This window comes from Microtus pennsylvanicus, chromosome 9 (assembly GCF_037038515.1).
Source record: "Microtus pennsylvanicus isolate mMicPen1 chromosome 9, mMicPen1.hap1, whole genome shotgun sequence".
NCBI lineage: Eukaryota > Metazoa > Chordata > Mammalia > Rodentia > Cricetidae > Microtus > Microtus pennsylvanicus.
Window position 1 is genome coordinate 44,530,368 of NC_134587.1, and position 25,104 is coordinate 44,555,471.

General features: G+C 47.5%; 1 protein-coding gene across 2 annotated transcripts; it reads left to right on the top strand.

The window, feature by feature from the left end:
• The first annotated feature begins 13,281 nt into the window (after nt 1-13,281).
• Set (SET nuclear proto-oncogene) lies at nt 13,282-24,502 on the top strand. 2 transcript variants are annotated; one of them, XM_075985671.1, is made up of 9 exons: nt 13,282-13,380; nt 13,787-13,929; nt 20,309-20,366; nt 20,936-21,078; nt 21,250-21,353; nt 21,448-21,561; nt 21,932-22,102; nt 22,193-22,339; nt 22,800-24,502. In XM_075985671.1, the coding sequence occupies exons 2-9, from the start codon at nt 13,821-13,823 to the stop codon at nt 22,821-22,823; spliced, it is 870 nt and encodes a 289-aa protein (XP_075841786.1). In that variant the 5' UTR covers nt 13,282-13,380; nt 13,787-13,820; the 3' UTR covers nt 22,824-24,502. The 2 variants fall into 2 exon arrangements, with proteins under 2 accessions (XP_075841786.1, XP_075841785.1); XM_075985670.1 differs by lacking the exons at nt 13,282-13,380; nt 13,787-13,929 and adding an exon at nt 18,849-18,984.
• The last annotated feature ends 602 nt before the right edge of the window (nt 24,503-25,104 follow it).

Consider the following 25,104-nt stretch of genomic DNA (forward strand, 5'->3'; position numbering starts at 1 on the left):
GGGACACCAGGCTGAACGGGAAGCCTCCGAGTACTCCAAAAGCACACAGTGCGCTGCTTGAGTCGGGAGCATTTTCAGTTTCTCCCTTAATGGAAAATATTCATACACAGAACGAAAGTGGGGCCCAATGGATAGAAGGCCCAAATGAAAACGTTTAAACAAAAAAATAATAAATAAAATTCTTGTTAAACTGAAATTAAAGACACAACCACTGGGGATGAAGTTGAGCTCAATGATAGATTGCCCCGGATCAGTCCTCAACACACACACACACACACACACACACACGGGCACAATTACAGATAATGAGTACCTACAACATGTCAAGCAAAGTACCCAAAGTCATATGAATGTCATTAAATCCTCAACCTACATAAGCAACTGCTTGCTTTCTTGCTTGCTTGCTTGTTGGTTGGTTTGTTTTTTGAACCCAGGGCTTTCCTGTACACCAACCCCTACCCTCTACCGATGAACTACATCTATAGCTCAATTGTTATTAATGCTTGTGCCTCTTGATTGCACTAACAAATCTGTAACTGTCCCAAACCATCTATTCTAGAGGTGGCATGCCTATTATCCAAAACCAAGCCCCGAGTCTCTAGGCTGTAATCTGTTGTTTAATCCACTGGGCCCATTTCCTCTTTTCTCAGGCTGGGAAGCCCGCACTGGGCTTGTTCTCAGTGCACCACCCTGAGACGGGATCCTCCCCCACAGCCAAGGCCAGGAGGCCCGATTAGATTAGCGCAGAGGCGCTGGGGAGGGAGGAAAATACAATAGAGAAGTCTTCCTCAAACGTCCTTCCTAAAAAGAGCCTCTTTGTGAGGCCAGCTAAACTCTAGAAAAATTTTCAAACATCAAGGATTCCAAAAAAGTCAGACTCGGGGCTCAAAAGTTAAGAGTCACTGGCCCCTTGCTCCTACAGAAAACCCCGGTTCAATCCCCAGCACCTACACGGCAGCTAACAACTGTCTGTAATTCTGGTTCCAAGGAGATCTGACACCATCTCTGGCACCATCTGTGTTTGGCTGAAAGCATCACCTCAACTTGCTACCACCCTTTTTTACAAAATTTGGCTTGGGGCTCCACCTGAGCTCCTGGCCCTCCCCTGGGCATTTCCTCAGTCCAAACTCCACCTCCAAGAAAATCCACCCCATGGTGACCTCTCCCCAGGGAGGGTCAAGAAAGCCCACCAAACAGTAACCTCTCCCCAGGGAAGGGCAGTACCATTTCCACAGGTTACTTAAACTGTCCCCTAGAGCCAGCTGTGGTGGCACACACCTTTAATCCCAGCACTTGGGAGGCAGAGGCAGATGGATCTCTGTGAGTTCGAGACCAGCCTGGTCTACAAGAGCTAGTTCCAGGACAGGCTCCAAAACCACAAAGAAACCCTGTCTTGAAAAACCAAAAAAAAAAAAAAACTGTCCCCTAGAGAATGAACACGTGGTCTCTGGGTTTTGTGTGGTCTTCCCCTCTCCACGTTTTCTTGGGGACATATGGGTGTCTTTAATTCGATCTGATTCAGTTTGATTGAGATTATTTGTGTCGGTGGAGAGGTTTGTCTAAGAGAAAATACCTAACAGACTGCTGGCCTCTGAAGGCACTAGACATGCACCTGGTGCACAGACATGCATGCAGGCAAAATATTCTGACATATAAAGTAAAAATAATAAAATTTAAATTAAAAAAATTAGGCCAGGCAGTGGTGCCAGGTGCCTTAGGAGGCAGAGGCAGGTGGATCTCTGAGTTCAGGGCCAGACTGCTCTACAAAGTGAGTTCCAGCCATGCAGTGGTGGCGCACACCTTTAATCCCAGCACTTAGGAGGCAGAGGCAGGCTGATCTCTGTGAGTTTGAGACCAGCCCGGTCTACAAGAGATAGTTCCAGGACAGGCTCCAAAGCTACAGAGAAACTCTATCTCGAAAACCCAAAAAAAAGGGCTGGAGAGATGGCTCAGAGGTTAAGAGCACTGACTGCTCTTCCAAAGGTCCTGAGTTCAATTCCCAGCAGCCACATGGTGGCCCACAGCCATCTATAATGAGATCTGGTGCCCTCTTCTGGCATGCAACCATACATGGAAGGAATGTTGTATACATAAATAAATAAATCTTAAAAAAAAAAAAAACCAAAAAAAAAAAAGTGAGTTCCAGATCAGCCAGGGCTACACAAAGAAACCCTGTCTCGAGGGTAGGGGAAGTCACTCCAATGAAGCCCTGGGAGAGGTATTTATTTATTTTGGTTTTTTGAAACACCTGGTTGTACTACAAAGAGCTAGGATTCAAGGCATGCACCACTGTATTGGGTTGCTAACAAATTCCTGAAAGGGGTTGGAAAGACACCTCTGTGCTTCCTTCGAGCACCTGTTGATTCCCAGGATCTGATTCCCCACATGGTGGTTCACAACAGTCCGTAAATCTAGTTCCAGGGGATCTGCCCTCTCCTGACCTCCTTGGACCTAGCTATATATGGTCACAGACATACATGCATTCGGTAAAACATTCACATATAAAAATAAATAAGTCTAATTATAAAATATAAAAAATATAAAGTGTGGTTTTTTTGTTTGTTTGTTTTTGTTTTTCGAGACAGGGTTTCTCTATAGCCTATCCTGGAACTAGCTAGCTCTTGTAGACCAGGCTGGTCTCGAACTCACAGAGATCTGCCTGCCTCTGCCTCCCAAGTGCTGGGATTAAAGGCATGTGCTACCACCGCACAGCTACAAGATATGTAAAATAGTGGCTAAAACCTGACACCTTGAGTTGGATCCCTGGGACATACATGGGAGGAGAGAACCAATTCCTCTGAGCTGTCCTCTGAATAACACACTCATGTTGTGCCCACACGCACGTGTACACACACATACACTTTTTTTTTTTTTTTTGGTTTTTCGAGACAGAGTTTCTCTGTGGCTTTGGAGCCTATCCTGGAACTAGCTCTCTAGACCAGACTGGTCTCGAACTCACAGAGATCCGCCTGCCTCTGCCTCCCGAGTGCTGGGATTAAAGGCGTGCGCCACCACCGCCTGGCCACTTTTTTTTTTAAAGGGGCCAAATACTGCCACAGTTCACTTTCTACAGCCTCTGAGCTTCTGAGCCCTTCTGTCACCAACGCCTGCAAAACCCTGAGCGCCGGTCTGTTTTCTGGGACCTGCTCTTGCCTCAGGCTCAGCCCTTTCTGTTTCCTGGTCAAGGCAATGCTTCCTGTCTCAATCCCAGACAGATTCTGTTGTGTGTATTGTGTTCACAGCCTTGAACATGATGCCTACAGCCTGGTTTGAACTGGACACTTGGTGCACAGCAATTGAGAGTGAACACTCGAATGTTCTGGAGATACATCCTTTTCTGGTATTTCATTTGCCATCACTAGGTCTGTTGAAAATCTGCTACACAAACAGTTGTGTGGATTAAATTAAGCCTTCTGAACTTCATCCCCGAGTCATCTGAGACCTGCCTGTAAATAAAAACAAAAAAAAGACTGCGTGGTGGTGACGCACGCCCTTATTTTATTTATTTATTTATTTATTTTTACGTCGGAAAACCAAAGAAGATGCACACCTTTGATCCCAGCAATCTGGAGGCAGATAGGTGGATATCTGAGTTCGAGCCCAGCCTGGTTTACAGAGTAAGGACAGGCTCCAAGCTATACAGAGAAACCCTGTCTGGGGGGGGGGGGAGGTAGATGGGCAGTTGTGGTGCAGGCTTTTAATCCCAGCACTCAAGAGGCTGAATCTCTGTGAGTTCAAGGCCAGCCTGGTCTACAAGAGCTAGTTCCAGGACAACCGGGTCTACACAGAGAAACCTTGTCTCGAAAAACAAAACAAAAGTATGCATATGCAGCATAATAAGAAAAGCAGCTGAATTTTTGTAGAATGTCACTCTTGGAAGAAGAAAAGTAAAAATCATTTGAAAAGAAAAATATCTGCTGGGCATGGTGCACACAGGTAATGCCAGCAAAAACTACAGGGAAGCTTTCTCCGTGATAACGCAACAGTATGACTGCCTACACAAAACCTGGAGAAATACAACATCAACAGATATGCTAAAATGGAAGGCGTAACTCTCTTTTTTGGTTTTTTTTTTTTTTTTTGGTTTTTTTTTTTTTTTTTGGTTTTTCGAGACAGGGTTTCTCTGTGGTTTTGGAGCCTGTCCTGGAACTAGCTCTTGTAGACCAGGCTGGTCTCGAACTCACAGAGATCCGCCTGCCTCTGCCTCCAGAGTGCTGAGATTAAAGGCGTGCGCCACCACCACCCGGCTAGGCGTAACTCTCAAGGTGCCCCACTCACAGTCAGAAAACTACAAGGAGCTAAGGTATGCAGAAGGCAGGAGACATTGCCTTCTCCAAGGACAAATTCCCTAATTGGTTCTCCAACACCAAGTGGTCAGTCCTGGAATCATATACATGCAAGTCCTTTCATATACCTGAAAGGACAGAACAAGTTGCGTTTATTTATTGATTTAGGCTATCCGAGACAGAGTTTCTCTGTGTAGCCCCGACTGTTTTCTGGAACTTGATCTGTAGATCTACCTGTTTCTGCCTCCTGGGAGCTGGCATTAAAGGTGTGTGCTACCACTGCCTAGCTGCAGTTGCATTTACATATCAAAAGAATCAAAATTGGGCTGGAGAGATGGCTCAGAAGTTAAGAGCATTGCCTGCTCTTCCAGAAGTCCTGAGTTCAATTCCCAGCAACCACATGGTGGCTCACAACCATCTGTAATGGGGTCTGGTGCCCTCTTCTGGCCTACAGACATACACACAGACAAAATATTGTATACATAATAAATAAATAAATATTCTAAAAAAAAAAGAATCAAAATTGTCAGAGCAAATTCACTATGTACAAATAAACATTTTCCTGGGCCCTCCTCAGTTAAAAACCACTAAGAGGCTGGGCAGTGGTGGTGCAAGCCTTTACTCTAGCGCTCAGGAGGCAGAGGCAGGCAGATCTCTGTGAGTTCGAGGCCAGCCTAGTCTACAAAGGGGGACAACCAAGACATCCAGGGCTGTTACACAGGGAAATCCTGTTTTGAAGAAGAGAAAAAAAAAGCATTAAATAGCAACCTAGATAAAATATTTTTACAATATATGAGAAAATGTTTATCCACTTAGTATGTAAAATGTACTTAGACATTTTGTTTCATCCTGTTTGTTTTTCTATTTGAGAAAGGGTTTCTCTGTGTAGCCTGGCTGTCCAAGAACTCACTTTGTAGGTCACGCTGTCCTCGAACTCACAGAGATCCACTTGCCCCTGCCTCTTGAGTGCTGGGATTAAAGGCCTGCGCCATCATCATCCAGCTGTGTTCTTTTTTAAGTTGTTGTTTTCTTTTTTGTTTTTTGTTTTTGTTTTGGTTTGGTTTTTTGAGACAGTGTTTCTCTGTAGCTTTTGGAGCCTGCCCTGGAGCTAGCTCTGGTTGGCCAGGCTGGCCTCGAACTCACAGAGATCCACCTGACTCTGACTCCCGAGTGCTGGGATTAAAGGCTCGTGCCACCACTACCTGGTGCCCATCTCTGTTTTTTGAGACAAGGCTTCACTGGGCCTGGAACTTAAAGGCCCACTTGCCTCCATGACTAAAGGTGTGTTCCAGCTTGCCCAGCCTATCTTGTCTTGTTTTTAAAGATTGATTTTTAAAGCTGGACACGTCTGTCTTTGTGACTTAGAGGCCAGCCTGGTCTACACAGTGAGTTCAGTTCTGGACCAGCAAAATGTACTTCTTATTAAGTACATTAATTTAAAAATAACATTTTTACTTATATTTTGAATTATGTGTCTGTGGAAGGATATGTGCTCATGAGTATAGGTGCTCGAGGAGCCCAGAAGCACCAGATCCCCTGGTGCTGCGGTTACAGTTGGCTGGGAGGCACCTGATATGGTTGATGGGGATTGCCTTTGGTTCCCATAGAAGAGCAGTGGATGCTCTTAACCATTGAGCATTGGTTTTGTTTTTTGAGACAGATTCTCATATAGTCTAGGCTGTCCTTGAACTTGGAGACTCTTCTGCCTCTCCTCACCCTTGGCTCAGAGAATCCACGCCGAAGCTATTGCAGCAAGCTGAGTTAGGCTTTTCCTCAGGGAATGCGGTTTGGTGAGATACACTTAGGTACTACAAGAGGCAACAAGACAGACAGCTGAACAAGATAGCTAACCCTTTAGATATCTAATTGCTTTGTTTTTATTTTATTTTTCCTCCCAGAATGGGTTTCTCTGTGCAGCCCTGGCTGTCCTGGAACTCATTCTGTAGACCAGGCTGGCCTCAAACTCACAGAGATTCACCTGCCTCTGCCTCCTGAGTGCTGGGATTAAAGCTGTGTGCCACCACCTCCAGGCCCTATTTTATGTCTTAAATTTTCACTTTTTATTACTGTATGCTCATGCCCATGTGTGCCAGAGTGTCTGTGGTGGCCAGATGACACAACTGTGGAAATGGTTCCTCTCCTTCTACCATGCAAGGGGACTGAATTCACGTCACCTGGGCTTGGAGACCCAAGCACAGGGACACAGGACATTTGACCCTCTCAGAGCCATTCCTCTGTTAGATCTGTTAGGAGAGGCCATTTACTCTGTACCCTACCAACTCCTGCCGTCTGCTGCTGCGGAGTGGAGTCCAGTTGTCTCTGTTGCCTAGTAACCTCTGGAAATCCAGGAAGGGAAGATTTGGGAGCTGCAGAGGAAAGAAATGGTAACAACTGAATGCATGACTTTGGCCATTTGCTTTTTCCACTTCATGCATTTCTGGTTCCCGGCTTTAGTATTATCTTTGTTGTTGTTGCTATTATTGTTGGGGGCGCATGAGCACCCCTGTGGAAGGCAGAGACAATGGTTGGAGTTGGATCTCACAGAGTTTCAAGGACCTAATTCAGGTTATTGTGTAGCTTTTTCACCAGCTGCGCCAACTAGCAGGCCCCTCTTTTTAAAATTTCATTTTTAAAAAATGTCTCCTTGGGCTGGAGAGATGGCTCAGTGGTTAAGAGCACCGCCTGCTCTTCCAAAGGTCCTGAGTTCAATTCCCAGCACCCACATTGTGGCTCACAACCATCTGTAATGAGATATATGCCCTCTTCTGGCCTGCAGGCAGAGTACTGAGAATACTGAATATATAATAAATAAATAAATTTAAAAAAATGTCTCCTTATGGTTATTTCAAACATTTATTTACTCTGTGTGCATGTCCTGCATGAATGTGTGCCATGGTATGCGTGTGGAGAGCAGAGGACAACTTCCGGGAGTTGGTCCTCCCTTATACCTTGTGGGTTCCCATGATCCAGCTCAGGCTTGCTGGCACCAAGCACTTGTCCAGCTAAGTTTTCTCAACAGTCCCTGTTTTGTTCTATTTATTTTAAATTATTTTTTTGAGACAAGATTTCTCTGTAGCTTTAGAGCCTGTCCTGGAACTAGCTCTTGTAGACTAGGCTGGCCTTGAACTCACAGAGATCCACCTGCCTCTGCCTCCCCAGTGCTGGGATTAAAGGCCTGCGCTACTACCCCCTGTCGATTTATTTATTCTTATTTCACGCTCGTAAGTGTTATCTTCAAATACGTAAGTACACTACACGCGCAGTCTGGTGTCCTAGAAGGTCAAGGTCAGTAGCCACATCAGATCCTCTGGTGTTACAGGCATTTGTGAGCTCTCTTGTACGTTCTAGGAACAAAGGAACACAGATCGTGTGCAAAAGCACAGGTTCTCTTAAGCGTTGAGCCGTCTCTCTAGCCACTCAATTTTTAGGGGTGGTTGATTTTGTTTTTATTTTTACTTTTGTTTTGAGACAGGATCTCGCTATGTAGCCCTAGCTGTCCTAGAACTCACTATGTAGACCAGGATGGCCTCAAACTCTGTCTCAGAGTGCTGGGATTCAGGCAATCACTGCCTGCCACACCAGGCTGTTTATGTATTTTTTTTTAATACTTTATTTTTTTTTAAAGATTTATTTATTTATTATGTATACAGTATTCTCAGTACTCTGCCTGCAGGCCAGAAGAGGGCACCAGATCTCATTACAGATGGTTGTGAGCCACCATGTGGTTGCTGGGAATTGAACTCAGGACCTATGGAAGAGCAGGTGGTGCTCTTAACCACTGAGCCATCTCTCCAGCCCAAACATTTTATTTATTTATTTATTTATTTATTTATATTATGTATACAATATTCTGTCTGTGTGTATGCCCGCAGGCCAGAAGAGGGCACCAGACCCCATTACAGATGGCTGTGAGCCACCATGTGGTTGCTGGGAATTGAACTCAGGACCTTTGGAAGAGCAGGCAATGCTCTTAACCGCTGAGCCATCTCTCCAGCCTGTTTATGTATTTTTGATCTGTTTTCCTATTCTTCTTGTATCTCTCCTTTTTTCTTTCACTATGCATTCAACCTCAGCTCACCCCAACCTGGGCAGTCCTGGAGCTGGTACCTGGAGCCTAACTCATCCTAGGGAGGTAACCACAGAGCCTGGCAACTATTTATCTCTGTGTTCATTGCTGTGGCAAGTATGCATTCATACAAACAAACAAAAACAAAACAACTTAAAATATGTACTAAAAGAATTTAGGGATTGCCTGGGCAATACCATATGAGACCCAGCTTTAACAACAAAACAGCTATATTCTGCTGTTACTTTGCAGCATAGTAGATAAATGCACCCTTCTAAAAACAAAAACCCAATAAAATAATGATTTTTTTTTAAGTGTTGGGGATAGAGGGATTACTCAGGGGATAAGAGCACCAGTACTCTTCTAGAGGACAAAAGTTAGGTCCCAGCACCAGCATGGGGCAGCTCACAGCTGCCTGTAATTCCAGCACCAGGGGAATTGGCTCTCCTCTTTTGCCTTCTTGGGTAGTGCATGTATGTGGCACACGCAGACACAAGCACACATAAAATAAATTAATAAACAAGCCCCTAATGCAAAGACTGAACTGCCTAGTTATTGGCCTAGGGAAACAAGGATTTAATAAGGAAAAGTGAGGGAGAATTAAGAGTGGGCTCCAAGAGAGGAATGCTTACTGTCTTATTTAGTGACACATGTCCTACCAAGGCAAGGTGACTTCACTCTGCTTTCTTTTCTTTTTCCTTTTTTTTTTTTTTTTTTGAGACAGAATTTCTCTGTGTAGCTTTGGAGCCTGGAACTCACTCTGTAGCCCAGGCTGACCTTGAACTCACAGAGATCCACCTGCCTCTGCCTCCTGAGCGCTGGGGTAAAAGGTGTGAGCCTTTTATCCATTTCCAGGCGCACCCTGCATTTCTAAGATCATAAACTAACTTTGCATTTAATTTTTTATCATTTTATTTGACTTTTTGAGACAGGGTTTCTCTGTGCAACGGTCCTGGCTGTCCCGGAACTCACTTTGTAGACCAGGTGGCATCCAACTCACAGAGATCCACCTGCTTCTGCCTAAGTACTAGAATTAAAGGCATGTGCCACCACTGTCTGTCCCTTTTTATTTTTATTTTATTTTATTTTTGTATTTTCGAGACAGGGTTTCTCCATAGCTTTTGGTTCCTGTCCTGGAACTAGCTCATGTAGACCAGGCTGGACTCGAACTCACAGAGATCCGCCTGCCTCTGCCTCCAGAGTGCTGAGATTAAAGGCGTGCGCCACCACCGCCCGGCTCCTTTTTTATTTTTGAGACAGGTTTTCCTGTGTCCCAGGCTGGCCTTGAAATTCTAATAGTTTTGCCTCTACTTCCTGTGTGGTGTAGGTATACATGACTAGGCAAACTTTTGTGGTGCTGGGAATGGATTCCAGGGTTTGTGTATGATTAGGTTAGTGTTCCACCATCCGAGCCACATCCTCAGTCAGTCGAAAGGATGCTGTGTTTTATTTATCTGAAATAAATTTAATCATGTGGATGGAGAGAAGACTGAGTATTTAAAGCACCTATTGCTCTTGAAGAGGATAGGGTTCAGTTCCCCGCACCCACACGGTGGCTCACAAACATCCATAATGCCACTTGTAAGAGGTCCGATGGTTCTTCTGGCCTCTGAGGGCTTCAGCATATATGTGGTACACATACATACACTTAGGTGCACAAATACACATAAGATAAACACTAAAAAATATTTTCAGGCTGGTCGTTGGTGGCTCATGCTTTTAATCTAAGCACTTAAGAAGCAGAGACAGGTGGATCTCTGTGAGTTCGAGGCCAACCTGGTCTACAGAACAAGTTCCAGGACAGCTAGGGCTGTCACACAGAGAAACACAGAGAAACCCTGTCTCAGAAAACCAATGTATATACACACACACATTTTTTCAGGGCTGGAGAGATGGCTCAGGGGTTAAGATCACTGGCTGCTCTTCCAGAGATCCCGAGTTTAATTCCAAGAAGACACATGGTGGTTCGCAACCATCTCTAATGAGATCTGATGCCCTCTCTGGCGCGCAGGTATATATGCACACAGAGTACTTAGACCTAAAAATAAATAAATAAAATTAATTTTAAAATATTTTCAGGGGGCTGGAGAGATGGCTCAGTGGTTAAGAGCATTGCCTGCTCTTCCAAAGGACCCGAGTTCGATTCCCAGCAACCACATGGTGGCTCACAACCATCTGTAAAGAGGTCTGGCGCCCTCTTCTGGCCTTCAGGCATACAGACAGAAAATTGTATACAAAATAAATAAATAAATATTTTAAAAAAAAATAAAATATTTTCAATTATTTTTACTTTATATATGTGTATGCATGCTTTGACTACATGTATGTTTGTGTGCCAACCATGTGCCTGGTGCCCCTGGAGGCCAAAAGAGGATGCCCTGTGCCTAGAGTTTGTGCATCAACATGTGGGTGGAAGAGAGTGAGCCTGGCTACCCTGGAGGAGCAAGCAGTGCTCTTAGTCCCCGGGCCACCTCTCCAGTTCTAAAAGTTTTAAATTACATGTATTGTGTTTGTTTTATATTTATTTATTTATCACGTATATGTGAATGTGCACATGAGCCACATCTTGCATCTTTGGTATGGTTTCCTCCACCACGTAGGTCCTGTGGATCAAGCCCAGGCAGTCAGCCTTTATCCGCGAGCCATCCTGCCTTTGAGACAAGGTCTCACTCTGTAAACCAGCTGTCCTCTATGCCGCATCAGTCCTGTTTCAGCCTCCTGGGCAGGTGGATTACAAATGCGGCCCACCAAGTCTGGCCTGATTCTGTAAGTTACTATTTGTGTCTCTTGTCCTCCACCCAACATCGTTTCTAAGCTTCATTCTTGTCTTTTGGCAAATGCTTTCCTTACAGGTTGGGTGTGCAATTGTGAATCCTAGTGCGTGAGCCTTTGCGAGCATTTGGGCATCTCTGCAGGTGCTTCTGTTGGAGGCAAAGCGGGAGTGGTTGCTGGGACTGTGTTCATCTCCAGCCTCTGTGACCCAGCGCAGTTGCCCAGAGTGGTTCCACCAACCTCCCATTGGCTGAGAATTCCTTACCTGCCCTCCAGCTGAGAACCTTCAGGATTGTTGCTAGTTTCTCTCTCTCTCTCTCTCTCTCTCTCTCTCTCTCTCTCTCTCTCTGTGTGTGTGTGTGTGTGTGTGTGTGTAAGAAAGCTCTCTGTAGCCCAGGCTGCTGGCCTCAAACTTGTGAAGCACACAGACTCAAGGATGACCTTGAACTCTTGTGTCCGTCCCCCCCCCCCCCCCCAGTCTCAAGTGCTGAGATAACTGGCCTTGGCTAGTACTTTTTTTTGAAAGTATTTATTTTTATTTTATATGTATGGGTGTCCTGTTTGTAGGAATGTCTGTGTACCACTTGTGTGTCTACTGCCCTGGGAGGCCAGAAATGGCAGTCAGCTTCCCTAAAAGTGGAGTTAAGGACAACTGTGGGTGCTGGGAAAGAAATCTGCCATCTCTGCAAGAGCAAGGAAGCTTTTAATTTCTGAGCCACCTTTAGCCCCTTCTCTTCCTCCTCTTCTTTTGAGACTGGATCTCACTGTGTTCCCTTGGCTAGACTGGAACTCAGAGATCTACCTGCCTGTGCTTTTGAGGGCTCGGGTTAAAGGTCTTTGCCATCATGCCTAGCTTGAACTATATTTTAAAGATTTATTAGCCGGGTGGTGGTGGCGCATGCCTTTAATCCCAGCACTCGGGAGGCAGAGGCAGGCGGATCTCTGTGAGTTCGAGACCAGCCTGGTCTATAAGAGCTAGTTCCAGAACAGGCTCCAAAACCACAGAGAAACCCTATCTTGAACCCCCCCCCCAAAAAAAAAAAGATTTATTTTGAGCCGGGGTTTGGTGGCACAGGAATTTAATCTCAGTACTCCAGAGGCAGGTAGATATCTTGACTTCGAGGCCAGCCTGGTCTACAGAGTAAGCTCCAGGCCAGCCTATATCTTGAAACTGTGTCTTAGAAAAATAAAAAAAACAAACTGTGTGATTGTGTGTGTGTGGTGTGTGCACAATCGGTGTGTGATGGGGGAGTAATAGCACTACTTGTGGGAATAGAATGCAGTTCCTCAGGCCTGACAGAAAGCACCTGGAACCGCAGCCCAACTTCCTTGCTTCTTGTTGTTGTTTAGTGCGCTTTTCAATTGGTAGACACAAACTCTACTGCTGAGCGGCACGCTCCTTTGTTTGCTTTTTTATTTACTTTTCTAAATAAAATATTTTTTCTTTTTTATTTACTTTTTGCTTTTTTAGGACAGGGTTTCTCTGTAACAGCCCTGGCTGTCCTGGAACTCACTCTGTAGACCAGACTGGCCTCGAACTCAGAAATCTTCCTGCTTGTGCCTCCTGAGTGTTGGGATTAAAGGCCTGTGCCACCACGGCCCGTCCACGTTTGTTTTTTATTACCTGGGTATGTGGCACCCAAGGTAGATGCTCTGTAATCCTCCCTGCAGGAGCAAGGTGTAGCTGAGCAGTAGTGTGTGTGCTCGCTGGAGGCCTTGGTTCCATCCCCAGCACCACATACACACACTTTTTTTTTCTTTTAGTTTTTTGGGGCAGGGTTTTGCACTCTAGTTCAGGCTGGTCTGAAATCTGCGAACCTCCTCAACTTTTGAGTGCCAATATTACAGCCTAAAAGGCTGTGGTAGTGCACGCCTTTAAATCAGCACTCCGGAGGCAAAGGCAGGCGGGTCTCTAGTTTGAGGACAGACTGGTCTAAAAAAATGAGTTCCAGGACCGCCAGGGCTACATAGAGAAACTCTGTCCTGAAAAATCATAAAACAAAAGTAAAAACAAAAAGACGACAGACTGAGCCAGCGCATTTTACTTCTCTGATTCAATCCCTTTTGGGTAGATGGAATGGGTGCGCCAAGTCTTTCCTCCCCTCCCCCGCCGCAATTTTTGTAATTCTTGCCCGGGAATCCCTTTTCTTCCAACACTCATCTGTTCCTCCAAGCGGCGATCTGCAGGCTCGGAAAGAGCCTAGCTAGACGCACGAGTAGAGGGGTTGGGAAGCGTGAAGAATGTTCCAGGCCGAGGTGAGGCAACAGAACGCCTCTAAGTCTGCTGGAGACCAGACTGGGGAGTGAAGGGAAAGAGGAAGAACTCTCGATGGGGGCCGGGCGCGTAGCGCAGGGGCTCTGGGAGGCGGGCAGGGCCACGGGCCGCGGGCTTCCCAGTGCAATCCGGGGTTCAAAGGCGGCGGGGCGCTATTCTCGCTGAAGCCGCCCCCTCCTCCAACGCCGGGAAGCCCCCGCCGAGAGCAACTCAAAGAAGTTTCTGCTGATTGGAGGGAGGGCGAGGAGGCTGGAAGAAGGGGCGTGGGGGTGTGTATCCCACTGTCATGTAAATATCCCCCGCGGGCAGGGCGGCTGCGAGGCCGACTTAAATCTCCCGCACCTGAGCTCGCCTCAGTTCCTGCGAGTTTCTTCCTGCTCTCTGCAGCTGGCCTCTGGCCTCTAGCCACTTCCCTCGTGTCATGGCCCCGAAACGGCAATCTGCGCTTCTGCCTCAGTCCAAGAAACCCAAATCGGCTCCGTCCCCGAAACTGGAGGACAAGTCTGCCTCTCCCGGCCTGCCGAAGGGAGGTAAGTTCCTCCATCGCTTCCTTGCTGATCGACTGTGATTGGCTTTTCCCTTCCCCGATCCTTCTGGAGATGGGACCCCCACAAACTCTCTCGAAAGGCTCTCAGCTCGGGGCGGCGGGGAATGAGGCCGATGTGAGAGAAGGAGCGGAAAGCGCGGGACTGGGAAACCCGTGCACGGGGGACTTCCTCTGGCCCGCGACACCACGTGGGACCCAGCTTGCTCTTCCCAACCCCCAAACTCTCTCATTTGGAGCTTTGCGCGGGTCGATGCACCACCAACCATTCTGAGGCTTCTCCATTCCTCCAACTCCGAGGCTTGGAGGTTCAAGCCCTCTTAGGTTGGTCTCCCTGTTGCTGCAGCCGCCACCCACAACTCTGGCCTGAATAACTGCCACCTCGTGTGGCTCCCAGCTTCCTTCTCCCATCCTGCCCGAGCAAAGCTCGTCACGTGACTGGCTCCCAGACTTGTGAGACAGCCTCTCGGTTGCCCTCCAGGTACTAACTAAGACTTCCGGTACCGAGGACCCTGCCCACTTGGTCCCCACCCACTTCTCCGGGTTCCCCACGTGGTGGTCTTCCTCTAGCTCTTTGAATGCTAACCACCTAAACACTTGGGTGTTGCATTCTCTCATCCCCCTGCCCTGGATAACGACTTGTCTTCTTCCCGGAAACCCTTGTCTCCCCCACCCTGGGGTGGGGGGAGTAGATCGCTCTCCAGCTTCTCCCCCTCAGCCTAAGCTCCTATCAAAAGCTACTGTTGGCCGCGTCCAGTGACACCCCTCATTTTTTCATTCAGATCATCTTTTTTTTTTGTGTGTTCGTCTTCCTCTGTTGACCGTGAGGGCTGCGTTTCTTAGACGCGACTCCGAGTATGGTGGAGTTTTCCCGCGCGGTTTGGGTCTGGTATAGGGCGGGGAAGCCGAGGGAAAGTGTTTGGCTGAAGTTTCGTGCCACGGGTGGAAGGAACACTAGGCACCGAGTGAAGCGGACATCTCAGTACTTCTGTGGTCCTGTTTCCCTTTGCTGTGGTTCAGTCCCTCGCCTTTCAAATGGCAGACAGAGAACTGCCCTATGTCCCAGGAGTGATAAAGACACGGGGGTCTCTGTGCAGCCCTTCTTGGCCTGGCACTCAGCCTGCCTCTGCCATGCTGGGATTAAAGGCAGCACCATACCTGGCGTTTTCCCTTTTTAAAAAAAAGGAAATCCCAAGTTGGTCTCAAATTTGTCAGTGAGGGTGACCTTTAACTTTCTGATCCAGAGGCGAGCACCTTAATGACCAGGTCCTGGTGGATATGGAGCCCCAAACTTGCTGCATGGTCTTCCATTTAGTTTACTGGCAAGGGATGGGAGGGTGCAGCCCCCAGTCCTCCGGAGTGTGCTTAGTGGACACTAGTGGCCTGCCAGGCCCTGTACCCAGCGTCAGATCACAACAGCCCTTGAGTGCTTGGTGACTTCCTGATAGCATTCATGCCAGGCCTCTCCCATGTTTATCTCACCGTTCTGCGTCGTTTTCCATTTCCTAGTGAACTTGCATTCGTCTTGAAGGCCAGTGCCCGATAAGGCCCCTAGAGCCCCTTCTGTGGATCAGGTACTTCATGGATACCTGCTGTGTGGGGAACGGTACCAACCCGCCAGCTAGGCTTTGTGGTTAAAAACACTTTGGTTTTTCAGACCAAAGTTCTTCCTATGAGTGACTCGTTAAGTCTGTGTAATGAGGTATATAGCTTGTAGTTAAAAAAGGAACGGTTGGGCACAGCTTTAATCCCAGCACTTGGGAGGCAGAGGAAGGCAGATCTCCGTGAGTTCAAGGTCTACAAGAGCTAGTTGCAGGACAGGCTCCAAAGCTACATAGTAGTAACCCTGTCTCGAAAAACAAAAGAACGATTGGAGAGGTGGCTCGGTGCTTAGGAGCACTTTGGCCTGGCTGAAGGACTTGGATTTAGTTTCCCAGCACGCACTTGACAGCTCAGGGAAGAGCAAGTATTCTCTCTGCACCTGGAGCATCCTACCACTACACTTACATATACACACACAAAACACTCTTGCTTGTAAAGTAAAAAGTTTTCGCTGGGCGGTGGTGGTGCACGGGAGGCAGAGGCAGGAGGATCTCTGTGAGTTCGAGACCAGCCTGGTCTACAGAGCTAGTTCCAGGACAGGCTCCAAAGCCACAGAGAAACCCTGTCTCAAAAATCAAAAATAAATAAACAAATAAAAGTTTTCAATGTTTTTATAATACAGAGGGAAAGAAACTGATCCATCGTTCTTAGTAGGGTTGTATTTTGTGTGTGCCAAGTACTGCTGTCAGTTGTGTCTCTTAGGCCACATTTAAAATCTGATGGTTTGGGGTGGGAAGAACTCAAGGGCAAGACTGTGCTGGTCTACATAGCTAGTTCCATTCCCCCCTCAAAAAAAAATTTTGATCCCGTTTCTTGTAAACTTCAGTTAGGAGTGAGGCTTTGTGGGTGGGAGCCAGAGGAAAGCTCAGCAGGCACCAGGCCTGGGGTTCCAGTCCCATTACCTTGAGTTTGAGTAAAATGTACTTTCTATATATGTGTTCAGTTTGAGGCTGGGACCTGGTTGGGTAATAGGGGCTGGTCTAGTAGGCACCAGGGCCTAGGTTAACTCCCAGCACTTAATATCTATAAAACCTACTTTATATTGAGTGAGGGTTGCATGAAGATATAGCTAACTAATCCCAGCCGTGACCCATAAAAATGCCCTAGTGAGGTGGCCGTCAACATTTTTTCCTTTTGAGACGCTGTTTCACACTATCCCAGGCTGACACTAAGTCCTTCTGCCAGGGTTTCCTAAGTCTCCCTACTTTGCCTGGTTTTGTTTGTGGAATATCCCCCCCCCCCTGTGCTCCTTCCCCTAGTCAGGCCTTTTCTGCAACAAACCCTAGCTGTCCCAGAACTTGCTCTGTAGACAAGGCTGGCCTCGAACTCGGAAATCGGCCTTCCTCTGCCTCCCGAGTGCTGGGTGGGATTAATGACGTGTGTCACCACCACCCGGCTGTGTGGAATTTCTTGCAACTGTGCCAGGACCTCACAGGACTATCTTGAAATTACCCATGCATGGTAAAAGTGTTACCAGAGATTTAGCAAATGTCACAGATCACAAATTTTATCCCTCTGCTTTTTATTTCGTTGTTAGGTATTTCCCTCTTTAAGGAACCTGTCCATAGTTAGTTGTATGTGCTGGAGGTCCCTGTGCTTGGGAACTGTGGGAGTCTTTAGTGAATGTTGACAGGTTTTTGGTTTGGTTTGGTTTTTTGAGACACGGTTTCTCTGTTGCTTTGATGCCTGTTCTGGAACCAGCGCTGTACACCAGGCTGGCCTCGAACTCACATTGGGCCACCTGCCTCTGTCTTACCAGTGCTGGGATTAAAGGTTTGCGCCACCACCGCCAAGCTAACTTAGTGGCTGTTGACAGGTTTAATTTTACCAATTGCAATAGATGAATGGAATTCATTGAGCATAAGGTGCGCCAGAAGGCTTAGATGAATCTCCTGAAGTTTGTGAAGACTGTATATATGGTGTATTTTTTTTTTTTACATTTATTGATCACTCGCCATGAATGTCTTGACTATTAAAGCCACACTGCTTTATCTTTAAGAGCTGATAATAAGACGGGGATGCTGGAAGGTGGGTGAATAACTCAAGTTGCAGAGCATCCGGGTAGAAAGAGGGCTTTTCCAAAACCACGTGTTGAAGTACAGGTAGACAGAAAAGAGCTGCTGTCTTTTCAAGCCGTGGAAAATTGTTTAAGCAGAAAAGCCTCCTCCCGACATAGTACTTAAGGGCTTTTTAATCTAAAACTGGTTTTCGCTGTTTTACCCTTTAAGAGCCTATGAACATTTCTCCGTTTGTCGCCTCCAAAACTCATCTCCGCTGAGATGGGCTAAGTCGAGCCGAAGGACCTGTGGCAGAATGCCGCTTCCTACATTCAGAGGACTCAAACTTCAGTGTGAACCTTTTTAAGTAGGACGTGTGACAGTTTTTAAAATTTGAGAGTCGAGTGCAGAGACGCTTGACTTGGCCCAAGGGTACAGCAGGGCCCTGGGAGTAGACTGGATAGATTAGAGTTTGAGTTAGGTCCGCAGCTTCTGCATCTAGAATAAAGGATGGAGGTGTCTCTCCCACTAAGAGGAAGGTCCGACCGTGCCCGGGGTGCAGGAGTCAGGCGGGTGTGTGTAGTCTGTGAATTCCCAAGGCCTGCACTTCCGAGGGGCTGCGCGCGCCCCCTCTCCGGCGCCCCCCGGGAGCCCCGCGAAGGGAAGCCGCTCAGCCACCACGTGATGCGCGGGTATTGGGGAGAGGAGGCCCCGCCCCTCAAGTCACCGCGCGCCCGCCGCCGCGCGCTAACGTCCCGGGTCGGCTGGAGAAGGGGAAAGCGGGGGAGGGGAGCGCCGCGCGGGGGACGGACCAGGCGTCGCGGAGCCGCTTCCTCCCGCCTCGTCCAGGCCCCAGTGTCCCCACCACCGCCACCACCACCCGCCACGGCCCCGCCCCCTGGCCCGCGGCCCCAACCAATAGCTGTGCGGCGCGAGCGTCTCCGGCCGGGGGCGGGACTTGCGCAGGCCCGGCGCGCCTGCGCACTGCCGACTGCCCCTCGCCGCGAAGAGGAGGAGGAGGTGGTGGTGGAGGGGGAGGAGGAGGAGGAGGAGGAGGCGGCTCGGGGCAATCGAGAAGCGAGCCGGAGCGCGGGGCGCGAGTCGGAGTCCAGCCGAGCCGCCGCCGCCTCCCCGCCTTCAGCGAGAGCCCCGGCCGGGGGCCCGCCACAACGCGCCCGGGCCTGCCTCGGCGTCAGGCCCCGCGGGCAGCGCCAGGCAGCCAGGGGGAGGGCGAGCAAGTGAGCGCCGGGAGGAGGCGGCCGGAGCGAGCGGGCGCCGCGCGTGTGGCGTGAGGGGAAGCCGCTGGCCGCCCCCTTGGCCGTCCCTTCGCTCCCCCTCCCCGCTCCCTGCCCCGACCGCGGAGGGCACCATGTCGGCGCCGACGGCCAAAGCCAGTAAAAAGGAGCTCAACTCCAACCACGACGGGGCCGACGAGACCTCAGGTGAGGACCGGGCGCGGCGGGGGCCCGGCCGCGCCGCCATCTTTCGGCCCGGGCCGCGGGACTGCGGGGGGCGCGCGGGGGCCCGCAGAGCCGGCGCCCTTTTTTTGTGCGGCGCGGGACCGGGGGGCCGGGGTGGCGGCGGGCGAGGCGGGGGCGCTGCGGCCTGCGCGGCGGGCGGAGACCCCCCCTTCCCCCCGCCCGCGCTCTCCTCCCCCTCCCTCCCTCCCGAGAAGCCTCTCTTTATTGTGCTCCGCCATGATGCCTCGCTCCCATCAGCCGCCGCCGCCGCCGCCACATGGTGCGGCCGGACGCAGCCCTGCGGCCCGGCCTCTCCCGCCGTCCTGCTTCCCGCCCGGAGCCGGCACCGCGGCGGGACCGGGAGCCTGGGTCTGGGGCGGGGTGGCGACGCGGAGCCGGCGCGAGGATGCTCCGGGCTGCGCGGCTCGCACGCCCCACGTGGGGCAGCCACACTCGGCCGCGCCGGGCGCGCGAGGGATCTGGCCCGGAGGCGGAGGCTCGCAGGGCCTTCCACGGACCCTCAGGGCACCCAGCCCTCGCCGGGAGGCTCGTTCTTAGCAAAGGGCAGCGGCGGAGCCTGGGGCTGGTTACCGGAAATGGACCGCGCGAGCGGGGCCCCCTCACGCCCACTTGGCTTTGTAAAGGCCTTCACAGTCCTCACCGGACAAAAGGGCACGAATCTGGAGCACACCCCCTTTCCTCCCGGTGCTTGCTAGTTTGGGGGACGGCCTTTTCCCTGTAAGTGCGTTCAGAAATCGCGCACGGCCGCGTGTGATGACCAGTCTCCTCGGGATTGGGTTGAAGGAGTTGGAATCGGGTCCCCGATCTCCCACTGCAGAGGCGGCTCTGGTGGACTGGTGGCTGGCTGGTCTTTGTTGGTATATGTTGATAACCGGAATAGGCGGTGGTATTCTGTTTTAAAGCCGTTGTACCAGTTGGTAGTATCCGAATTTGTCATGGATTAGTTTCCACATTCAGTTAGCAGCTGGCACATTTTACTGCAAGTGTATAATGTGATTAGTAATAAACACGAAGTATTTCTGAATGAGGCTTAGCCTCTTCCTCACCTTTCATAATGAAGGCCGATGATTGAAGCCTTAAACTCTTAAAAAGTGATCCAGTAATGAAGCATTTTCCTGAGCAGGCTAGCAGATACTTTAATTTAGGGTCAAGAAACGAGAAAGTAATTTGTCAACTGCATGCTTGAGCACGTGGGGAGCATGCTTTGCAGGAAGCACATTCCTACACATGTCGGGAAGTGTAGCTTGTAATTTGTATTGAGTCTCGTCCCTTTTTTGTTTTGCAGAAAAAGAACAGCAAGAAGCAATTGAACACATTGACGAAGTACAAAATGAAATAGACAGGTAAATTTATTTAATTCACTTTATGGAAGTTTTCTTGAGAATCTGATTGGCTAGCAGTCAGTCAAGGAAGGTTTTGGTGAATGTGTCCGGTTTCTTGGTCTAGTGATAACTCCTGGTTAACTTAAACATACCTCAACCTCCCAGATACAGGGAGACTGTAGGTTGGGTTTGCTTTTGGAGGCTACAAAATTGCCTGGCTACCTGGATTTTCATGGATAGTATGGCACCTTCGCTTAATACTTGGTGTTACTGGGAGGCCCAATCTCAATAGCCTGGAATAGACTGTGCTGAAATACAATGTTGCCAGGACTGGAGATGCCCAGTTGGTTCTGTGGATTTGGTTCTCAGAAAGGCCTGGGGGCTGTTGTGCCACATACTAGGCCCCTACGGGAGAATAATGTTGCTAAGATGTGTCAGTTTGGATATTTAGCTTTACTGTCTTCAGGGATAAACTGGGGAGTCTGCTTCTATACATTTTTGTTTGCAGTCCTGAAGCCAGTAAGAAATTTTGTGGTTGTAAACAGTTGTATCTGTCAGCCATCACAGTCAATATGCCTTCGTTGTTTCAGACTTAATGAACAAGCAAGTGAGGAAATACTAAAAGTAGAACAAAAATATAATAAACTCCGCCAACCGTTTTTTCAGAAGAGGTCAGAATTGATCGCTAAAATCCCAAATTTTTGGGTAACCACATTTGTCAACCATCCACAAGGTATGTGGGGGGTTAGCAATAATGAAGGTTATTGGGGGGCATTTGTCCAGGAATTGGGGCATTCTGGGGGCACAGTCAGGACAAAGTCCTGGAATTAGTGGGTTTGTCAGCAAAGCTGTTACTGAACTTGGAAACACTATAAAGTGGTCATTAAGTGAGTTGCTTCTCTAGTGTCTGCACTGCTTGGGGAGGAAGACGAAGAGGCTCTGCATTATTTAACCAGAGTTGAAGTAACAGAATTTGAAGACATTAAATCAGGTTACAGAATAGATTTTGTAAGTATCGAACATCCAGTTTGCCACTGAGAATGAATGTATGCTTTGGTTATGAGAGTTGTTTATTGATTGCTAATCTTTTGATTTATTACAGTATTTTGATGAAAATCCCTACTTCGAAAATAAAGTTCTCTCCAAAGAATTTCATCTGAATGAGAGTGGTGACCCATCCTCAAAGTCCACTGAAATCAAATGGAAATCTGGAAAGGTATTTGATAGATTGTGGCTTAGCTGAATCTGCTAGTGCTCAGTACCTTAGATCACTGGGTGAAAAGTTTAGAAATTCTGGTTTGTAGAGGTCAGATACAATACTAATTGTACAAAGTTTGCATAGTGCACTATATCTTCCTCACAGAGATTTGTTTTTCAATATTCTTTTGGAGTCACGGGTCTGACTTCTAGGTCTACAGTGGAAGTGATTTTTATGAAATCAAATAGACACATAACTTCTGTGAAAGCACTTGACACACACATTTTATAATTGTTCTTAGTAATTGCTCTATAGTGATCTTTAGTGCTTTGGGGGATTTGGGTGTGGTAGAAAGCTAATATTGGGACATACTGATGTTTTCATTTAGGATTTGACAAAACGCTCGAGTCAAACACAGAATAAGGCCAGCAGGAAGAGACAACATGAAGAGCCAGAGAGCTTCTTTACCTGGTTTACTGACCACTCTGATGCAGGTGCAGATGAGTTAGGAGAAGTCATCAAAGATGACATTTGGCCAAACCCCTTGCAGTACTATTTGGTGAGTTGGTGATGTTCATTCACTTGAGGGTATTAATGTGTCCTACAAAGAGAGTTCAGTCCATAAAGGAACATCGCCTGGTTTTTTAAGGTTCCTGATATGGACGATGAAGAGGGAGAGGCAGAAGATGATGACGATGATGATGAAGAAGAAGAAGGCTTGGAAGATATTGATGAAGAAGGAGATGAAGGTGAAGAAGATGAAGATGAAGATGATGATGAAGGGGAAGAAGGAGAGGTAAGGAAACTTGTTAAACCCCTAGTGACTTTGGAAATTATATATATAAAGAACATAATAATAAATAATAATAAAACTGTAGAATATAATTAGAATGTGGGGAGATCAGGGGAGATGAGGTATTAACATGTGAGACTTTTTCTCTGTTTAAAGTTTAGTCTACATGTCTGTACTACATGTGCTTTATCTGCAAAGATCAAAAGAGGGCATAGGATCCCCTAGTACTAAAGTTAAGAGTGATTGTGAGCTTCTGTGTGGGTGTTGGGGTCCTAAAGCGCTCTTAATCCAGGAACATACATACTCTTCCTGCCAGTGTTTGCTTAATGAAGATTCATATTTCACCTAGAAGAACTGGGTTATCCACGGAGTGTTCTGTGTTAGATAAGGTTCATTGTGTGTTCAAAAGTAGTGAAAAGTCTTAGAATTTGCCCCATGGTTGACTGGTCCCTTGTTCTTTCAGGAGGATGAAGGCGAGGATGACTAGCAGAGAAGACTGATGGATTCCGACTCTTTTTTATTTTCTTTTTATTAAATTTCTCCAGTCCCTGGGAGCAAGTTGCAGTCATTTCCCTCCCGTCCCCAATCCCTCTTGTGCTCAGTCGCCCTGTTTCTGAGGTCTCGCTTCTCAATACCATGGTTCTCAACTTATTTTTGGGGAAATGTCTTGAGCAAAATACAATGGGAAAAGAAAGAATCTCCACTACTCTGTTCTACATTCATTTTTATCTTTTCTTGTCTTGAACTGTGGATTCAACACCACCACCACCGTGCTCTGTGGGAAAAAAGAAAAGCCCTCCAGCCCCTTTGGCTCTGCTGGAGGCTGGAGGGTGCTAGGCCCCTGTGTAGTAGTGCATAGAATTCTAGCTTTTTTCCTTTCTCTGTATATTGGGCTCAGAGATTACACTGTGTCTATGTGAATACAGACAGTTAGCATTTACCAACATGTATCTGTCTACTTTCTCTTGTTTAATAAAAAGAAAAAAAAAGAAAAAAAGGGGGGGTTAGAAGGTCAGCAAGGGTGGGTTTGAGGTGTCTGGGGGGGTAAGTGGGCATTGTGACAACATGGCTTCTCCTTTGGCATGTTTAATTGTGATGTTTAACAGACATCCTTGCAGTTTAAGATGACACTTTTAAAATAAAATTCTCTCCTAACGATGACTCGAGCCCTACCACTCAATGGGAGAATCAGCAGAACCTGTAGGGGTTTATTTGGAGTTCACATTCTCTGTTGTAACTTTATTTTTAATTTTTTTTTATTTTTAGTTTTTTGGTTTTCACTGGAAGGAAAAGATGCTCATTTTAAATGTTGAAGTGTACAAGTTGCTTTGTTACAATAAAACCAATGTGTACACAAAGGACCGGATGCTTTTCTATCAGAACAGATGCTCAATATGACCTTCCGAGTTTGACCTGCATAATGACATCATGTCAAACTTTGTCTCCCTAACTTCATATTTTTTGATACGCACTTTGCAGGATGACCTCAGGGCTATGCAGATTGAGTTAAAGGGATGTGAATCATGTCTTAATGTCTCCGTAACTGGGTGATGTGGGTACAGTTTGCTGCAATGGACTTGTACCCATGATTTTTATCTCAATTTGGCATTTTTTAAATGGGCCTTTAGTTACCTGGATATATGGCGGCACCTGCTCCCACCATGTCACAGAACTGTTGCTCTAATGCCATCTGTACGAAGGACAGCTGCTGGCGGGTCTTCATTGGCAATTTGAACTGACTAAGGAAATGGGCTTTCAGAGTCAGCAGTCTTTGGGGTGGTTGGGAGTGCACTGTCCCAGGTATGTAGCAAAGCTCTCAGACTCTGTGAATCTGGGTGGATAAAGAAGTTTTATCTGCTCAACGCCATTGTGCAGAGAATAATGTTTTGGAAAGCTACCTGATACATAAGCTTTTTAATGCTGTAAAATAGAGCTAAAATTAAATGCCACTTTTTCAGAGATGATTAATGGACAGCCTGGTCAAATTCAAAGCTTTTTGATGTATAAAACTTTATAAATGGAACTACTCCATCAGTAGGCAAAGTGTAACCAAATCTGTCTAGATGGATAGTGTGTAATTTCTGCACAGGACTCTGTTTAGTGAATACATCACTGTATACGTCAGGAATCTTGCTCCAATAAAGGAACATAAAGATTTTTTTTGGACTGGGGTCATTCTCCTTGTTTTGTAGAGATTTAAAAGATGTACTAGTGGTTGGGATACTGGGACTATTTGGTGATTACGGCCCAGGTACAAGTAAAAAGTTGAGGTATCTACCAGATCCATATACACTTGGTCGTGACACTAGGCAGTCTGGTGATTGAGGGAGGGTGCTGGCCTGGAATTCAAATTAAGATTGTGGCACTAAGTCTATGTCCCTTACCCCCTTTTTATTTTACTTTTTTCACTTTTCGAGACGGATTCTCTGTAGCTTTGGAGCCTGTCCTGGAACTAGCTCTGAACCAGGCTTTGCAGGTGCTGGAACCACTGCCCTCCCGCCTACTTTTTTTTAGTATTGATATTGAGCTCTTAAGTTTTTTTCTGTTCCCCTCCCTGCCTCCACTCCCCCCAATCCTTCCCCAAGGTCCCCATGCTCCCAATTTACTCATAAAGATCTTGTCTTTTCCCACTTTCTACTTCCCATGTAGATTAGATCTATGTAACTTTCTCTTAGTGTCTACATTGTTGTCTAAGTCCTCTGTGATTGTGGTTTGTAGGCTGGCTTTCTTTGCTTTATGTTTAAAGACCACCTATGAGTGAGTACATG

Excerpts from the sequence above, each read along its gene's own strand:
- Set (XM_075985671.1), top strand. The coding sequence starts at position 13,821 with ATGGCCCCGAAACGGCAATCTGCGCTTCTGCCTCAGTCCAAGAAACCC. Across the intron at positions 20,367-20,935 it reads GTACAAAATGAAATAGACAG|ACTTAATGAACAAGCAAGTG; the intron begins GTAAATTTATTT and ends TCGTTGTTTCAG. Across the intron at positions 22,340-22,799 it reads ATGAAGGGGAAGAAGGAGAG|GAGGATGAAGGCGAGGATGA; the intron begins GTAAGGAAACTT and ends TTGTTCTTTCAG.